This window comes from Lemur catta, chromosome 6 (assembly GCF_020740605.2).
Source record: "Lemur catta isolate mLemCat1 chromosome 6, mLemCat1.pri, whole genome shotgun sequence".
Classification (NCBI taxonomy): Eukaryota; Metazoa; Chordata; class Mammalia; order Primates; family Lemuridae; genus Lemur; species Lemur catta.
Genome location: NC_059133.1, coordinates 99,457,726 through 99,478,056, shown reverse-complemented (window position 1 = coordinate 99,478,056; position 20,331 = coordinate 99,457,726). Strand labels below are relative to the sequence as shown.

Sequence of the window (20,331 nt, the reverse complement as noted above, 5' to 3'; positions counted from 1 at the left end):
ACAGTAGTCCTCAACATTTTCCACAGGTTCTTGGAAACTGACTTTAAGTGAAATGTTGTGTAACAAAACCAATTTCTTTTAATCAACCTTATAACAAATGACATTGAGGACCTGCTATGTTTTGCCTAACATCGTAGTTTCCAAAAACCTATCAACTATATTAAGTGAGGATTTACTGTATTGTAAAGTATCAAATTTTACAATATGCCAAAAATATGCCTTTTCCAAACAATTTCATATATAGTGAAAACTTTTTAAAGTGTCAACTTAAAAATGTTCAAGAAGACAGTTTTTCAGAATTCTTTTAGGGGGCACACGAGCAAACCACCGTCCTGAGCACGGCGGGCGTGGGCCGGAGACTCCCCGCCTGCTCCGCCTCCGCCACCGCTCCCGGCGCGCCCTCCCGGAGCCCGCACCTGGCCGCGCCCGTACCTTCAGGCGCACCCGCACCCGCACCTTGCCGCACCCGCACCTGGCCGTGCCCGTACCTTCAGCCGCACCCGCACCCTCGGCGGCACCCGCACCCGGCCGCACCCGCACCTTCAGCCCCGCCCTCACCCTCGGCGACACCCGCACCCGGCCGCACCCGCACCTTCAGCCGCACCCGCACCCTCAGCCGCACCCGCACCCGGCCGCGCCCTCACCTTCAGCTGCACCCTCCCCCTCGGCCGCACCCGCACCTTCAGCCCCGCCCTCACCCTCGGCCGCACCCGGCCGTGCCCTCACCCTCAGCCGCACCCGCACCCTCGGCTGCGCCCGCACCCGGCCGCGCCCTCACCCTCAGCCGCACCCGCACCCTCGGCTGCGCCCGCACCCGGCCGCGCCCTCACCCTCAGCCGCACCCGCACCCTCGGCCGCACCCGCACCCTCGGCCGCACCCACACCCTCGGCCGCGCCCACACCCTCGGCTGCGCCCGCACCCGGCCGCGCCCTCACCCTCAGCCGCACCCACACCCTCGGCTGCGCCCGCACCCGGCCGCGCCCTCACCTTCAGCTGCACCCGCACGAACGCGCACACTCCCACGTAGAACCTGCCGTTGTTGAGGTCGACGAAATCTGGGCGAGGGACAGAGACCAGCTGACGAGGGGGCAACTGGCCTCACCCACGTCCCTCCGGCTGCCAACCAAACGCGCCAGCCTCACACCCTCGCCACCAAGCACTGTCGCACCGTCAGACGATGCCAAAGGAGGGGGACAGAGCGGCCGCACTGCCAGGAAGCAGACTCACCCACGTTCTGCTGTGTGACCGAGTGTGCCCAGCCATTGTAACCAAACATCTCGTTCGCCAGACTAATTACCCTGTGACCCTCAATGTAACACACCTAGAAAAAAATAGTTTTTAAAGAAAAAGCTGTGTTAAAATTCCTTGTCATACTTAAATGTGAGTCAAAATAATTTATTCCTTATCTGCTTGTTTGGCAAAACTGTCCTTAAGCCTTCCGGGGGAATTCTCAATGAATTTATTTCAAAGATCTTCCAGGGCAGCGGTCCCCAACCTCTTTGGCAGCAGGGGCCGGTTTCACGGCAGGTGCGTGTTCTACGGACGGCAGAGCTGCGGCCCAGCCCCCGCGTGCACCGGGCGCCGGGGCCGCGGTTCTAGGAGGAGCCCGTGAGAACCGACGGGCTGACGGTCTGTCCAGGGGAGGAACTAGACTCAGGGCGGGAAGAACCACTCAGCTAACAGTTTCCAAAACTCACAGATGCCAAAAAAGTATAAATCTCAAGGTTGACATATTTTATGGAAGACCAAAAACATGCACAGAAGTTAAAATTATAAGCAAATGATGCACAATTATTATGTGTTAATTATAAATTTTTTTAAATTATTTAATTCAAAAATAAGCAAATGATGCACAATTATTATGTGTTAATTATAAATTTTTAAAAACTAATTCAAAAATAAAAAGAAGCAAATGGCAAAAGGGACATTTTTTTAAACAGTACAGTACGATGGCAGTCATCCAAGTCTCAAGATGACGCTCGGGCCCCTTCAGATGCGAACGGAGGCCGGACCCAGCCGCACCCGGGGGCAGCAGCAGACCTCCCCTTGAGCGAGCAAGAGCCTCGCGCACCCCTGGGGCCCAGAGGGGCAGCTGGCGACGGCCCTCGCAGCCCGCTCCGCTCCGCGCCCGGCGAGACCTACCTGCTGGCCGCCCGCGGCCACGCGGCTGCTGACGAACTCGGGGCCCAGCCGCCGCCGCAGCGCGCTCTGAATGGCGCGGTACTCCTCCGCCGTGTACTGGCGCTGCGGCCAGAAAGGGAAAACCAGCTGGACGCTTCCGCCGCGCCTTCCCTCACCCAGTCTCCAACTTTTTGGTCTCAGTACCCTTTTGGAGACAGAGTCTCCCTCTGTCACCAGACTAGAGTGCAGTGGCATCATTGTAGCTCACAGCAACCTCCAACTCCTGGGCTCAAGCGATCCTCCTGCCTCAGCCTCCCAGAGTGCTGGGACTGCAGGCACGGCCACCACGCCCGGCCCTTCACACTCTTACTGAGGACCCCTGGGAGCTTTTGTTTATCTTGGTTATACCCATCATATTAGGAATTAAAACTGAGAAACTTTTAAGACACACATCGTATTAGGCATCAGAGCGATGTTATCATCACATTGTGCAGTGTCTGGGAAACTCTACCATTCACACGTGAGAGGCTGAGAGTGAAAAAGGCAAACAGTATCTTAGCACTATTATCAAAATAACTTTGGGCCCGGCGCGGTGCCTCATGCCTGTAATCCTAGCACTCTGGGAGGCCGAGGTGGGTGGATCGCTCGAGGTCAGGAGTTCGAGACCAGCCTGAGCAAGAGTGAGACCCCATCTCTACTAAAAATAGAAAGAAATTATCGGGACAACTAAAAATATATAGAAAAAATTAGCCGGGCATAGTGGCACATGCCTGTAGTCCCAGCTACTCGGGAGGCTGAGGCAGGAGGATCGCTTGAGCCCAGGAGTTTGAGGTTGCTGTGAGTGAGGCTGACGCCACGGCTCTCTAGCCAGGCCAACAGAGTGAGACTCTGTCTCCAAAAAAAGAAAAAGAAAAGAAAAGGACTTTGACCTCACAGATGCTGAAGGGTCTTATGATCCTCCATGGGTGTCAGAGCCACATTTTGAGGACCACTGCCTTAGCTATTACTACATCCTTATAAAATTTTATAATTTTCTCAAGCCAGGCCAGACATTGTGGCTAACGCCTATAATCCCAGCATTTTGGGAGGCTGATGAGGGGTGATCACTTGAAGCCAGTAGTTTGAGATAAGCCTGGGCAACATAGTGAGATCCCTTCTCTATAAAAAAATATTAAAAATTAGCCAGGCATGGTGGCACGCGCCTGTAGTCCTGGCTGAGGCAGGAGGATCACCTGACACCAGAGTTCCAGGCTGCAGTGAACCACGATGATGACACTGTACCCCAGCCTGGGTGACAGAGCGAGACCCTGTCTCTACAAAAAAATAAAAAAGAAAGAAAGAAAGAGAAAACAGGATAGGAAGTCTTGATTCTACTTGTCCTCTCTAAAGTTTTATACCTTCTTTTCCAATTCAATAATTTCCCATCCCACATATATATAACTATAATACTACTTGCTGACTTTGGTTTTGTGCCCTTGCCCCATTTAAGTGAGGTGAATACTCACAAACAAATCTCTGGTAAAGACAAAGATAGAGCAAGAAAACCTTTTCTACACACGGAATGTCTCAACAAAACAGGGCTCTGGTAACTTGGGATTCCCCAGGAAAGAGGCCTGGCCGGCATGGACACAGGCACTCAAAGGGGACAGGGAGACTTGTCACATACAGTCTTTCCCTCATTTTGAATTCAATAGCATATGACTATGCTATCTGTCCAGAAAATAAATTTAAATCCAAATGTAATCCCCAGTACCATCGGTCTTTTGATGCTAAAGTTCTAAAATGCTGTCAGAGTTCACCAAAGACCACCAAAATAATGCATCTAAAGAAAAACCAATTAATGACAAATAGCTTACACATACATGATGATGCTCTACAGCTTATCTTCTTGTAACTTTTCGCACCTAACTTCGTCCTCTCCCATGAAGGAAACACACGTTACCTGTCCAAAGCATAACACAGGGTTGCCGCCGACAGGATGGCGGTCGCCGCCTGCGAAGCTCGCTTGCTCAGCCCCAGACATGTCGGTTCTGCTTGACCTCTGTACAAATACAAGGTTAAAAAAAGATCTGAAAGAATGCTAAAGGTAAAAGACAAAAGCCTCCACTAAAAAATCAGATAAAACACCCTTATGTAATATCCTATCAGTTACTTAATTCATGTAATTCTAAACACTGCTCCAATCAAGCACGAAGTTGCTCAGTGGTCAGCCGTGGCCTACCAGGCTGCCGAAAACCCTTGACGGTTTGCTTCTACCTTTCTGTTAATGTTTTTGCTATTGTGGTGGGGCTATTAAAGGGGATTTTTACAATAAGAATACATTACGGTCATAATTGAAAAATCAAGATTACAAAAGTGCTCTTTATGGGAAAGCAAACAATCTACTTACTACAGGTTGGGCATCCCCAATCCAAAAATCCAAAGTCCAAAATGCTCCAGAATCGGAAATGTTTTGAGCACTGGCACGATGCCACAGGTGGAAGATTCCATACCTGATATCGTGTGGCGGGCAGCGGTGAAAACGCAGGCGCACCCCAGAGTCTGCGCAGCCTCCCGAGGGAAAACGAAATTACCGTCAGGCTCTGTGTGTAAGGGGCATGTGAAACATAAATGAGTTTCGTGTTTAGACTGAGGTCTCATCCCCAAGATATCTCATTATGTATGTGCAAACATTCCCAAATCTGAAAAAATCTGAAGTCCAAAATACTTCAAGTCCCAAGCATTTCAGATAAAGGCCACTCAACCTGTACTAGTTAAAAGGTAATTGTGTGAGGTGATGGGTATGTTAATTAGCCTGATTGTGGTCATCATTTCACAACATATATGTATATCAAATCATCACATTATACACCTTAAATATATATAATTTTTATTTGTCGATCATACCTCAGTATAGCTGAGAGGGAAAAAGAAAAATCAAGTGAGTCTGTTTTAAAGCTTAAAAAACCCAACTTGTTACCACTTACTGTACAGACAACATGGCCCTGCTCACTCTAGGGGCAAAAAAGAAATAGAAATCCCCAAAACTGAGCTGCTCTCGAGGCACTAACACACTAGCGGAGGGAGAAGACTGACAGGGACGGGAAGAGCTCAAACATTCAGGAAGGACAGGTGACACACCAAACCGGTCTGGCTCCTGAGCCAGCAGCATCAGCCTCACCCCGAACTGGTCAGAAATGCAAATTGTCAGGCCCCAGCCTTGACCCCTGAGCCAGACCCTCTGGGGCGGGGCCCATGACCTGTGCTTTCAGAAGCCGCCGGAGGATCTGAGAGCCACTGCATCAGACTGAGACTACGCAAGCTCATAATCCATTAGAAAATATAATTACCCTCAGAAAGTCATCCACAAACGCCTGCCCACTACCCGAATACCCTGCACCTGTAAACGAACAGCCTCAAAGCTGTGCCTCAGCAAATTTACATGTTGCAAATCTTCGGATTATTTGCTAACAGAAGTACAAATTTGTGACCATCAAGTGGTACGGTACCCCCATGGCATCACAGGAGTCCCCCCATCCCTGGTTTCATTTCCTCGCTTTCCACAGCTTCAATTACCCCTAGGCAACCATGGTCTGAAAATCTTTATTGGAAAATTCCAGAAATAAACAATTCATTAAGTTTTAAATTGTGTGCCATTCTGAGTAGCATGATGAAATCTCGTACCATGCCTGGGTCATGCACCCCTTTGTCCAGCATCTCCATGCTGTAGATGCCACTGCCCATTAGTTACTTAGCAGCCCTCTTGGTTACTAGATGGAAAACATACTGTACACAGAGTGAGGCATCCACTGAGGGTCTCAGAACATATCCCACCAAGGATCCTACTGGGTAATGTAACGTCAAGTTCTAGATGTTGAATTCTGGCTGTCACCCACTAGACACTTGACCAAGGGGAGTTCACACAATTTCTCTAAATGACATTTCTGCATCTAGAAAATGGAGGCGACAGTAGTGCCTGCACTTCCTAGGGCTGCTGTAAAGATGAAATGTGATACTTTCTGAAAGAGCATTAGAGTAGTGCCCAGCGCACACTAAGTACTAACTAAACGTTAGTTATTGCTTATGTCATGTTAATTTTCTTACATAGATTATGATGAAAATGCAGAAAATCATTTAAATGATCATAAAACATTACAGTTCAGCCAAGAATGCTAAATTAATTTATAATCTAGTACTAAAAAGGATAGTGGCCTAAACTAGGTGAGTCAATCAGTGTCTAAAATTGTTAAATCAATGAATTAGTGAAAGAAAGATAGTATTCAGAATGTAAACGTAAGTGCCAGGAAGGGCAATCAGGAGAACGAAGTGCACCTGTCCTGCGGTGCGTGGCTGTCGGGGAACAGTGAGTGCAGCAGAGATCTCTTCTTTTTCAAAATAAAACTTCTAGTATCACAGTATTTCATTGTTCAAATATTTGCATGTATTATTTTAATAAAAATAAGAATTCAAAGTTAAATATGTATTCTATGAAGCAGAGGTCAGCAAACTTTCTGTCAAGGGCGACACAGTAAATATTTTGGTTTTGGGGCTCTGAGGTTTCTGTTGCAACGACTCAACTCTGGCATTTTAGTGTGTACGCAGCCACAGACAATGCCTAAGTGAACAGTGGTTGTGTCTCAATCAAGCTTTATTTACAAAACAGGTGGCAGATTAGGCCCACAGGCCATCGTGTGCCAGCCCCCACCATAAAGCACACTGCAAACTCTAGTCAGATGTGGTCCAACATCCAACTCCACCAGGCAAGTTACTTAGATTGAGCAATTTCTTAACCTGTCTGTGCCCCAGCCTCTTCATCTACAAAAGGGATCTTCTTATGTTTGTTATGATAAAATGACATGATACTGACAGCTTCCAGCAAAAATCATCAACGGGTACTAAAAGGTTGTTGGGGAACAGGATATGCACAAAATCTCAAATGAGCACCAGTCGGGTTATTGGTTAAAAACAACAGGGCATACTTTGTGAATGGACTTAACGCCACTGAATGGTACACTTAAAAATGGTTAAAATGGTTAAGTTTTATGTTATGTATATTTTATCACAAGAAAAAACAAGGAAGGAGGACAGCTTAGCATGATAAAAGTTTGTATCTCATTCATGCAAGGTCTGATGTGGGCTGGTGGCCAGGTCGACCTTGTAGCTGTGTCACGTAGCACATGTGGCCTCCAAGGTCATCGCTGCAGGGGTGGAGTTGGAAGAGTCCCACCAGTTCACAGCTGCCTTAACCTGAAAGTGACACATAATCACTTCTGGTCATCGTACACTGAAGAGAACTTGTTATGTACATAGCTCCAACTTAATCAGAAAGGGCACTGGAAAACAAACAAAGTGTTTGAATATTTGGTGAACACTGCCATGATACGTTTCCCCCACTCCAACATGAGCCCCAGGAAGGTGGGAGATTCTTTCTATGCTTCTTGGCATCACTGGTGACTAGCACAGTCCCTGGCTCTTAGAAGGGTCAGCAAGTGTTTTGTGAGTAACAGCTGTGAACTAATTGAATAAATGAATGAAAGGAATATGAAATGTACGACATACAAAGTATGCATTTAAAATCTTTAGAAACTAATTTTATTACAAGGCAAGAGTTACATCTCTCATTTAAAAAGCAACCTGTTCTGCCTTTCTAAACAATATTTTAAAGATCTAACATTCACTGAAGAAAAGGACAATCTTGTCTCCGCCCATAAGGTAAACATGAAATCTTTTTTTTTTTTCTTTTTTTTTCTGTCTCGCTCTGTTGCCCAGGGCTAGAGTGCCGTGGCGTCAGCCTAGCTCACAGCAACCTCAAACTCCTGGGCTCAAGCGATGCTCCTGCCTCAGTCTCCCGAGTAGCTGGGACTATAGGCATGTGCCACCATGCCTGGCTAATTTTTTCTATATATTTTTAGTTGTCCTGATAATTTCTTTCTATTTTTTAGTAGAGACGGGGTCTCGCTCTTGCTCAGGCTGGTCTCGAACTCCTGACCTCGAGTGATCCTCCCACCTTGGCCTCCTAGAGTGCTAGGATTACAGGGGTGAGCCACCGCGCCCGGCCTTGCTTTTTTTTTTTTCTCTTCTTCTACTTTAAAAAAGATGAATATTGTTCTGCCTTTCTTAACCTGTCCACAACCATTTTCCCATTATAAAATAAAAATATCTTTATTGTAGAAAGCTTTAAACACGTATCAGAGAGTATGGGAGGATGTAAAATCAGCTGGGTCCCACCACCAAGATACAGCTGTTGTCTTTTTTTTTTTTTTTTGAGACAGAGTGTCACTTTGTTGCCCTGGCTAGAGTGAGTGCCATAGCGTCAGCCTAGCTCACGGCAACCTCAAACTCCTGGGCTTAAGCGATCCTACTGCCTCAGCCTCCCGATAGCTGGGATTACAGGCATGCACCACCATGCCCAGCTAATTTTTTCTATATATATTTTAGTTGGCCAGCTAATTTCTTTCTATTTTTAGTAGAGACGGGGTCTTGCTCTTGCTCAGGTTGGTCTCCAACTCCTGACCTTGAGCGATCCACCCGCCTCGGCCTCCCAGAGTGCTAGGATTACAGGCGTGAGCCACTGCGCCTGGCCGCTGTTGTCTTTTTATATATGTGATTGTGTTTGTATATGTGTGCATGTCTGTGCATATTTGCTAAACAAAGGTGGAATCCAAATGCAACAGGCATATCTTACGCAGCACCTCATATCTTCTTGGCTTCGCCTGTCCCTGAGGCCCTTGGCCACCTTTCTACCCCAGGTGTCACTGGGCTGACAAAGTACCTGGTTCTCACCAACTGCACCGCCCTCACTTCCTGCTCACACTGTCTGCCTCTACCTCCCACCGGGGGCTTGGCTCTTGCCTCTGAGGTGCGACCCACCTGATGCCCACACACGCGCAACCTAGAAGCTTGGAGGAGTTAACGAAGCGTGAGGCAAACCTTTTTCCAGTGAGATGCAGAAGCTGAGGGGTGAGTCCTGCTCCTTCCTTCCCTTGGATGGGCTGTCCTGGAACGCAGTACTTCACACGTCCTCCCGGGAGACAGCTTTAGGAGATCAAGCGATCAACTATACTTACACCAGGGGTGGCCAACTTGGAAGTACACCCTTGAACTTCCTTCTTAACCTTAAGACTTAACCTTCCTTCTCCCCTCACTCCCATTCCCTCACCTCTGCTTCCGAAATTGCACTTCCTGAAAAAATAATAGCACATTTTGCCTCAAGCTCTAGGTTCTGGGGTACCAGGTACAGCAGACACTACAGCTGCCCTGCCAGTTACCCCATCAGCTGTCACCACAATAGCGCACCCTGGCCTGACTTCCAAGTGCCAGCATCTGATCTCTCTCCCTGAGAGCCTTCTTTGCTATTCAGAGCCTATTTTGCACCTGTTCATGGCAAGCCAGAAGTGCCAGAGAACTAATGTCCCCTAGGAGCAGCCTTCACAAACGGACTGACAGGAGCTGACATTTAAACACTCCAGATTTCTTACCCTTTCTCTGGGGTATCACCAAGCCATGAGCTCCACACTGGCTCCAAAGTTCCCCAGGGGAATTAGGTTTGGCTGCCTAACCATGGTAACTGGCTGGGTAAGTCGCACTTTGTTGACTGCCTGTCCTTTCCTGTCGCGCTTTCCCTCTCCTCTACCAGTTGTCCTGGGGTCACCTCCAAATAAACTACTTGCACTTGGGAGTAAAAGGTGGGGAGGGGCAAAAGATACCTTTACAATGGAGAAATCTGGCAGATACCACCTTAATCAAGTAATCGAACTTAATGTCACCAATGATAGCCACATCATGTGCTTCCTGATGGATGATGCTCTGAGAAGGTCACAGCATCACTCAGGGCGTATTCCCACCAATCTAATCCTGAGGAAATAAATAAGTTCAAATCTGCCAGGCAATTGGCCTGGACTCTTCAAAAATGTCAACATCTCAAAAAATAAACAGAAGGGCTTGTGAATTCTTCTATATTAAAGGAGACTAAAGAGATATGACAACTAAATACACTGTGTGGTCCCTGATGCAATTTCAGATCGGGGTTGGGGGGGAGCTATCCAGCTGCGGTCCCCAACCCACCTAGCCATGGCCCAGCCCTGCACCACAGCCTGAGCCCTGCCCACCCCCAACCGTGGAAAAATTGTCTTCCATGAAACCAGTCCCTGCTGCCAAAAAGGTTGGGGACTGCTGCTAGAAAGGACATTATTAAGATATGAGAGAAATCTGATGAAGGCCTGGATATGAGATGAGAGTATTGTATCATTGTTAAACTTACTGAGTGCGGTAATTGTATCATGGTTATGAGAATGACCTCAATTCTAGATCTATGACGAAGTACTGGAGTGAAGTACCATGTTTTCTGCAGCTTACTCTCCATTCAACTAATCAAGAGTGTGTGTGTGTGCGCACACGTGTGCATAAAGAGAAGAAGAGAAACAGATAAAACAAAAGTAACAAACATGAATCTAGGAAAAGAATATGCAGGCATTCATGGTACAATTTTTCTAAAGGCTTCAAATCTTTCAAAATAAAATGTTAGGAAAGACTTCCTAGATAGCCAAGGTTTTGGCAGCTACATAAATTCAAACATCCTGACACATCCTCTGAAAACTATGCAAACCAAAAAAAGGAACAAAGAAAACCACAAATATTCCATGTCTTCAACATAATTAGAAGACTAAAACTACTACAAGCTTCAAATTACCTGTAAGTACAAAAACAAACATCAATTTCTGGTGGAGATATTTCTCAAACTCTCCTCCCAACTCTTTAAAGAGAGCAAGGTGGGATCCAGGTGGGAAGGGAAGCGCAGGAAGAAAGAAGAGGATGAAGGGACTCAGACGGAACTAAGTCACTCCCTGAAAAAGAAACCCCACACTAAATATGAAAACCCTGACAAAGCTCTGACAGGTCAGGGACGGGGGTACATTTAAGCACACGCAGAGCTTGATGAGGCGGTCTTGGAAAGTTTCTGGGGAGAAGAGAACAAAAAGGAACAGAAAGGTACCCTCCAAAAACTGTGCTGTGAAGGGCAAAAGAAGAGGCAATTTAGGTTCCTGCATGACAAAAGATAACTTAAAAGTCAAAAGACATACAACCATCTCCCAAAAAAACTTTCTAGTAAAATTAGAAACCATACTTTATTACTCTTAGAGAAAACAGGACCTCTCTTAAGGAATCTCATAAATCAACCCAAACTGACAATCCTGTTCGCAAAATGCACAATTAGAGATAAAAAGATTGAAAATAATGAAAGAGGCTCAGAACCCTGTGAGATAATTTCAAAATGCCTAACATACATGTTATTGAAGTCCCAGAAGAAGTGAAAGAAAATGGGACAGAATCTTTTTTTTTTTTTTTTTTGAGACAGGGTCTCACTCTGTTGCAGGGGCTAAAGTGCAGTGTGGGCTCATCACAGCTCACTGCAACCTCAAACTCCTGGGCTCAAGCGATCCTCCTGGCTCAATCTCCTGAGTAGCTAGGACTACAGGCTCGCACCACCATGCCCGGCTAATTTTTCTATTTTTAGTAGAGACGGGGTCTTGCTCTTGCTCAGGCTGGTCTCAAACATCTGGCCTCAAGTGATCCTCTCGCCTCAGCCTCCCAGAGTGCTAGGATTACAGGTGTGAGCCACTGTGCATGCCCTAGGACAGAATATTTTTAAAAATAATGGCTCCAAATTTCCCAAATTGGTTGAGATAAATTTACAGATTTAAGAAGTCCCACAAACCTCAAGCTGGATAAATAAAAAGGTAATTACACCTAGACATACCAGAGGCAAACTGCTGAAAACCAAAGATAAGGAGAAAAATTTTGAAAGCAGCTAGAGAAAAATGACACATTATATATAGAGTAATGAATGATACAAATGATGGCTCCATTTTATAAGAAGGGTAAAAAGCATACCTAGGAATAAATTTAACAAAAGACGTATAAGAGTTCCGCACTGAAAAACTATAAAACCAAACAAAAAGAAAAGAAGACCTAAATAAAAAGGGAGATGTGCCATGTTCACATATTTGAAGGTACAATACTGTTATCATTTCTTTCCAAATTGATGTACAGTTTCAATGCAATCCTAATCATAATCCCACCAAACTTTTCCGTAGAAACTGGTAAGATGATTCTAATATTTATATGGAAATGCAGAGGATCTAGAATATCCAAATCAATCTTGAAAAACAACAAGATTGGGGGACTTACACTACATGACTTCAGGACTTACCATAAAACCACAGGAATTAAAATAACGCGGTACTGACGTAGGGATTGATCAATGGGACAGAAAAGAGAGCCCAGAAATTAATTACCATTTTACACAGTCATCTTAATTTCAAAAATGCAATACAGTGGCATTTTCAACAAATGATGCTGGAACAACTGGATATCTATATGGAAAAAAAGATTTAATATTGAGTTATACCCCACATCATTCACAAAAACTAGAGCTAGATCATAGGCCTAAACATAAAACTATAAAACTTTTAGAAGAAAATATAAAAGATTATCTACATAACTCAGAGGTGACCAAGATTTCTTACAAGTCATAAAGCAATCACTATAAAAGAAAAATATGATAAATTGACTACATCAAAATTGTCTATTCATCAAACAACTTTAAGAAAATGAATAGGCAACTACAAAGGACTGATATCCAGGATATAAAAAGGATATAGAAAGAACTACAATTCAATAAGAAAAATAAATTGTCCAATTTAAAGTGGACAAAAGATTTGAGGAGGTACTTCACCAAGGAAGATATGCCAGTAAGTACAGGAAAAAGTGCTCAACATCATTAGCAATCAGAGGCTAAATTAAAACCATAATGACATATCACTGTATACCCCCAGAATGACTAAAAATAAAAAGACTGACAACACCAAGAGTTGGCAAGGCAACTGGAACTCTCATACACTGTTGGCAGGAAACAGGCTGATAAAACCACTTAGCTGCTAACACATGCTGCCGTTCATGAAAAAGGAAGGACTCCAAAGATTGAACCACAGGCCCAGAAGGTGGAGCAGCAGAGGATGAATCCCAGGCCTTGAACCTTACTGGTTCTTTATAAATCTCCAATATTGGTCCTTCATCAGATAGGTGCCTGTGCCTGCCTCTTCACTTTCTTAGAGTTGTCTACGATAAGAAGTTTAAAATTTTGATGTAATCAAATTTATCCCTTTTTTTTTTTTTTTTTAGTGGTTATTGTTTTCTGAATTCTGTTCAAGAAACCTTTGTGTACCTCCAGGTCATAAAGATATTTTTTCTATGTTTTCCTCTAGAAGCTTTATAGTTTTCTAATTTTGGGAAATAAGTGTGATGATTTCTTTAGAAAATAAACATACATCTGTCATATGAACCCAGAATTCTTCTGAGAGACATTTTCCCAGGAGAAATAAAAACACGACCAAAAAAGACTTGTAGAGGGTAGGAAGGAAAGAGCCTGGACTAGGACAGTGGCTGTGAGCAACAAATAGATGAATCTGAGATATTAACAAGGTAAACAAGACTGGTGAAGATGCTTTCATTTTCCTCCATTTCCTTATCACCTAAAAACATTTCTAATTATACGTGGAGGGAGGAAGAAAGGCGTTAGAGGAAAAGAGGCCTGTTAAATAAGGTAAATTTTCCTTTTTTATATTACCTTTTCTCATCTTTTTTTTAAAGAGATAGTGACTTACTGTGTCACCCAGGCTGGAATGGAGTGCAGTGGCATGATCATAGCTCACTATAACCTTGAACTCCTGGGCTCAAGTGGATCCTCCTACCTCAGCCTCACAAGTAGCTGGGACTACAGGGTATGTGCCACCACGCCTAATTTTTTTTTTTTTTTTAAGATATGGGATCTCTCTACATTGCTCAGGCTAGTCTCAAACTTCTGGCCTCAAGCGATCCTCCCACCTTGGCCTTTAAGTGCTGGGATTACAGGTGTGAAGCACCACGCCTGACCCTCTTATCTTTATTAAAGACAGAACAGGGCATGATCACGAAGGTTTTTGTGAGCCACCCTAAAAAGCTTGAAACTTTATTTTGTAAGCTATGAGAAAGTATTGTAAAATTTTAAGCTGAGAATAAGATTATATTTCTGCCTCAGAAAGCTCTTTGTTGACACTGAATAACTGAGGAAGCGATCATTTAGGAGTCTACATTACAACAGTCCAGATGGGAAATGATAAATGCTTAAGTAAGACAATGGAAATGTAGAGAAAGAAAAGACTCTGGATATGTATTACAGGTGGCAGATTTGACAAGACCCAGTGATGGACACTATTCTGATTGTGAAGATCAAGAACAGCTGGGTGAGCAGGATTAAACAACAAAGTTTCTTTTATTTTCATTTCTGTACATATTGCTGTAATGTCTGTGATATTTTTTAAAAAATTTAGCAACAGAATAGGAAAAAAAATATTTTTAAGTTGAAAGAAATCTCAAACTGTCATTTCCTCTATGAAACCTTATGCATCTCACCACATTCTAAATAGAATTAATCCTATGCTCCCATAACATTTTAGACATACTTCAAAGCACGTATCACACTATGATCACTCCTCAGCTGCACTACCACACTCAGCCATTTGAGAACAGAGAGGCCATACACGAATCACTGAATTCCCAACGCTTAACATAGTCCCCACCCAGCATATAGCACGAAGTGAATTTTAGCCTTATTTTATTAATAGCTTCTCTCTACTTCAGAATTGCCAATACAATACTAAAAATGAATGCCTTGAGTGAAAAAAATGTTAAAAGCTGCAGAGATTGAAAAATATCCACACTAGCTTTTCTGCCCTTGAAAATCGCTTATACAGTCAATTCTCATTATTAATGGTAGGTATGTTCTGTAAAGTCACCATGATGAACACTGAATTAGCACGTACTGAACCACTGCTCTTAGGGGAAATACAGGGTTGTACAACAGGTCAATACCTAACCTGTTTTATGTGTGCTCTGTTTAAAGATATCTTACTTAATATATATTGTTGACTCATTAACACTTAACTCACAGCTGACAGCTCGCCTGAACAAAGCTTATCTAAAAGCAGCTTATCTTTGTGAGGCCTTCTCACACTTAGGAATGCTACACACCACTTCAGCACTATGCTTGGAGGCCATTTTAAACACCAAAATCACTAACAAAGAGCACAAAAATATGAAAAACAGCCAAAAGGAGGCTTATGAACACTTTGAGAGCTGAGACAAGGTGGCAGAGCATGGTCAGCTGGGAACTCATGCTTGGGAAACTCAAGGAGCCAGGATTTGGGGATTACAAATAAATTTCAGCAAGTAGGCAAATTTGCAAGTACAGAATCCATGAATAATGAGGACCCACTGTAGTTTTTTTGTTTTTTAGGGAAAAATCTCTCTAAAAGTTAGGTAAATTACACTTTTCATACACTCATCCTCAACTACACTCAGTTTTTATTATAACAGGTCTTGGCATACATTACACAACAGCAGTTATCTCACAGTTTCTGCCTCCCTGAGACCTGCACACAAACATTTCTCTGGTTGTTACCACAATTAATGGTTTGATAGGTGCTGAACTGAGAATGAAAGACTTTAAAAAAGACATACTCCCTTAAAAGATACCAGACCTGAGGCCACTAAAATACCTGAGCTAATCCCTGAGTCAAACGCTGGTTTCTGAGAACTTGGTTTTCAAATGTTTGTGCCTCATATTGCGAGTTCTGTGGAGGAATAAGGTCTAGAAAGCCATCAATATCCATCAACTAACGGAGAAATAAAATGTGGTATAACCATACAATTCAGTCATTTAAAAAAATGAAGTTTTGTTACATGCTACAACATGGATGGACGAACCTTGAAAACATTACACTAAGTGAAATAAGCCAGACACAAAAGGACAGATATTGTACGACTCTACTTATATGAAATACAGTACCGAGAACGGGACGTCTCAGACAAGAGAGAAGTAGACTAGTGGTGCTGGGAGTAGGTGGAAACAACGGGTGTCTGCTAATGGGTCTCAGGGTGTGAGGGTGACGAAATATCGATGAAAATGTCCTGTAATTAGCTAACGGTGGTGGTTGCGCAACCTCATGAATACATTGAAAACCACTAGTTAGACACTTTAAAAGAGTGAATTTAATTATGTATTGCATCCCAATTTTTTTTAAAGGGTCTAGAAAGGCTAAATACGTGGCTAAAGTGGCCGTTAAATTCCGTTTAAATTAATCACTCCTCCCCAACCACACCCACTCCTTCCAACCCACTGAGCCACTGAGAGGAGCTTCAGGCTTTCCCTGCTGCCCACGAGCCGCGCGGACGGCGGCGGGCAGGCCGCGCCTCACCCTCCCAACCCGACTCTCGGAAGCTCCCGAACCCGCGCTGCACGGGCCTCCGGCTCAACAGCTCCACGCCGAGACCGGCAGGAAAAGCAGCCGCCGCCCCAGGTACTCGATCCAAATCTGAGCGGCCCCGCGCTCCGTAACCCCCGGCCGGAACCACCCCAACGGGGACCCGTCCTCCCTGCCACTTACGCGCCTCGGGCAGCGCGCGGTGCACGCAGGGAGCGAGCTCGGTCTGAGCTTTGAACAAGTGCAAGGAAGCTTAGCTAGAGACCGCGCAGAGGAGACTGGGAAGGAAGCGCAAGGGGCCCTGGGAAGAAGGCCTAACCCACGGGGGGAACTTGAAGGTGTTGGGGAGGGCAGGGGGTGGAGCCGCAAAGCAGTCAATCGGAAGCCGTAAAGCAAGCTGGACGTGCCAACCGGACTTCCAAGTTCTGAGCCGCTGTCTCCGCGCCTTCCTTACGCCCCTTCTGCATCCAACTTCGCTACCGCTGCGTGTCGGTCTGTGGCCGCCCGGAACTTCTCTGCCCACTGGCGGGCCCGGCTGGCTCTCCTCGGGCGACGGCTTCAACTGAGGCCTCTGGGGCCCAGTGCTCTCCCGCCGTCCCACGCATGCCCAGTGCCCAGTTACGACCGGGCAGGATCCGCCCAATAGCCGTCCACGAACTCTTGGGATAGTGCTGGGAGCCGGGGATAGTGCTTTTAAGTCTTAATAAGAACGGTTAGGAGAGCCCTTCATAGGTTGCACCGAGGCAGTGTGGACACATGTTCAGAAAGCCCCCTTCCTCTCACACATCCACTCATCACCTGTTGGCGTCTTACCTTAGCGAGGACCGGAGGGAAATGAGTAAGTGGCACCTTGGGGGCGGGCAGGTCTTTAGAATGTCCCGTGGAACTAACTAACTGTCCCTTGGACTGGGTGGCAATTACACATTCTATTAGCAATGCTCAAAAAATGGATTTAACATCAGGGAAATGCAAATCAAAACCACAATAACATATCACTTATCTCCAGTGAGAATGGCCTTTATCAAAAAGTCCCAAAACAATAAATGTTGGCGTGGATGCGGAGAGACAGGAACACTCATACACTGCTGGTGGGACTGCAAACTAGTGCAACCTCAGTGGAAAGTAATATGGAAATACCTCAAAGAGCTACAAGTAGAACTACCATTTGATCCAGCAATCCCACTCCTGGGCATCTACCCAAAAGAACAAAAGACATTCTATAAAAAAGACATCTGCACTCGAATGTTTATAGCAGCACAATTCACAATTGCAAAGATGCAGAAACAACCCAAGTGCCCATCAATACATGAGTGGATTAATAAAATGTGGTATATGTACACCATGGAGTACTATCCAGCTATAAGAAACAATGGTGATACACCTCTTGTATTTTTCTGGATAGAGCTGGAACCCATTCTACTAAGTGAAGTATCCCAAGAATGGAAAAATAAGCACCACGTGTACTCATCATCAAATTGGTTTCACTGATCAACACCTAAGTGCACGTATGCGAATGACATTCATCCGGCGTAGGGCAGATGGGAGGGGGAGGAGGAGATGGGTATATACATACATAATGAGTGCAATGCTCACAGTCTAGCCATGGACACGCTTGAAGCTCTGACTGGAAGTGGGGGGTGGCAATGGCAGTATATGTAACCTAAACATTTGTACCCCTGTAATATGCTGAAATTAAAAAAATGGATTTAAAAGTTTAAATCATCACAACCCCAAATTAAATACTAAGAACACCAACAAAACCATTATGTTTTCAAATTGTTTGTTTCAATAAGCCCCCCTCCCTTTTTTTTTTTTTTTTGAGACAAAGTCTCACTTTGTTCCCCGGGCTAGAGTGAGTGCCGTGGCGTCAGCCTAGCTCACAGCAACCTCAAACTCCTGGGCTTAAGCGATCCTACTGCCTCAGCCTCCCGAGTAGCTGGGACTACAGGCATGCACCACCATGCCCGGCTAATTTTTTTCTATATATACTTTTAGTTGTCCAGATAATTTATTTCTATTTTTTTAGTAGAGATGGGGTCTCGCTCTTGCTCAGGCTGGTCTCGAACTCCTGACCTCGAGCAATCCTCCCGCCTCGGCCTCCCAGAGTGCTAGGATTACAGGCGTGAGCCACCGCGCCCGGCCAATAAGCCCCTTTTAACCAGAGGGGTTCATTATCTAGACAGTAAATGACTCCAGGGCCCCTCATTTCCTGCATGACTACTCACTGCTCCCAGTAACACCATGGAAACCTGAGTAAAAGTTCTCCAATTAGACCCAGTGTATAAATAAATGTATTATTTGGTAGAGGTGATATTTCAAATCAACCAAGAAAGGAATGCTTATTTTTAAAAGGGGGCCGGGGCCGGGTGCGGTGGCTCACGCCTGTAATCTTAGCACTCTGGGAGGCCGAGGCGGGTGGATTGCTCGAGGTCAGGAGTTCGAGACCAGCCTGAGCAAGAGCGAGACTCCATCTCTACTAAAAATAGAAAGAAATTATCTATCCAACTAAAATATATATAGAAAAAATTAGCCGGGCATGGTGGCGCATGCCTGTAGTCCCAGCTACTGGGGAGGCTGAGGCAGTAGGATGGCTTAAGCCCAGGAGTTTGAGGTTGCTGTGAGCTAGGCTGACGCCATGGCACTCAACTCTAGCCTGGGCAACAAAGCAAGACTCTGTCTCAAAAAAAAAAAAAAAAAAAAAGTGCTGAGACAACTAATTATTTTGGGGAAAAGATTCCTTATTAAAATATACTCCAAAATAAGTTACAGTAAAATTCAAAGGTGAAATGTTAAACATACACTGATACACATAGAAAGCAAAAAATATAGAGATGAATATTCAATCTCAGAATGGAAAATGACCTTCTAAGTACAAACGTTGAGAAATAAGTTATAAAGTAAAAGATAAATGAGCTACCTACATAAAACTTCTTAAACTTTTGTAAGTAAAAAAAAAATCCCAAAACTGTAAAAGTAAACAAAAAGATAAATATCATTATCATACATGATATAAGAGTTCATATATAAAAAAGTTCAAACAACTCAATAAGAAAAATTAAAACATCAATCAAGGAAGCCCAACATCTGACAAACAGGTATTCCAGAAAGAGAGAATAAGCAAACACCAGGAAATGGGAATTTAAAGTAGTACTGCCACTATGAAGAATAGTATGGAGGTGTCTCAAAAAAGACTACAAACAGAGCCACCATACCATATGATCCAACAAGCCCTCTACTGGGCATTTACCCACAGGAAAAGAAACTACTATATCGAACAGACATTAATTCTCCCATGTTTATTTTAGCACTATTCACAATAACCAAGATATGGAATCAATCTAGGTATACTACGACAGATGAATGAAGAAAATGTGGTATATATACACAATTGAATACTATTCAGCCATAAAAAAGAATGAAATCCTGTCATTCATGGCAACATGGATGGAACTGGAACTGGAACACATAATGTTAAGCAAAATAAGTGAGACAGAAAGTTAAGCACTGTGTATTTTTACGCATATGTAGAAGCAAAAAAAAGTTGATCTCATAGAAGTAAAAGGTAGCACAAAGGACACTAGTGGCTGGGAGGGGTAGGGAAAAGGAAGAATAGGGAGAAATTTGTTAAAGGATACAAAATTACAGCTAGATAGGAGGAATAAGTTCTAGCATTCTATAGCACTGTGGGATGATTATAGTTAACAATAATAGATAATTTCAGATAGCTAGAAGGAGTATATTGAATGTTCCCAACACAAAGAAATGATAAATGTTTGAGATGATGGCTATGCTAATTCCTCTGATTTGGTCACTATACATTATGTGTATAGAAAAATCACTATGTACCTCATAAATATGTGCAATTATTATGTGTCAGTTAAAAATTAAATTAATTAAAAAAAGAAAACACCAGGAAGAAATTAACAAAGA

General features: G+C 44.2%; 1 protein-coding gene across 9 annotated transcripts in view; it reads right to left on the bottom strand.

Moving 5' to 3' along the window:
* Positions 1-16,965, bottom strand: part of RAD52 (RAD52 homolog, DNA repair protein) — a 28,397-nt gene extending 11,432 nt beyond the window's left edge. For 2 of the 9 annotated variants that reach the window (XM_045554674.1, XM_045554680.1), the window contains exons 1-3: positions 2,144-2,404; positions 1,229-1,322; positions 989-1,056 (exon numbers count right to left, since the gene is read on the bottom strand). In XM_045554674.1, coding sequence (XP_045410630.1) covers positions 989-1,056; positions 1,229-1,322; positions 2,144-2,380 — 399 coding nt within the window. In that variant the 5' untranslated portion in view covers positions 2,381-2,404. The other 7 variants (XM_045554675.1, XM_045554679.1, XM_045554677.1 and 4 more) reach the window with 7 other exon arrangements.
* Between the last annotated feature and the right edge of the window lie 3,366 nt (positions 16,966-20,331).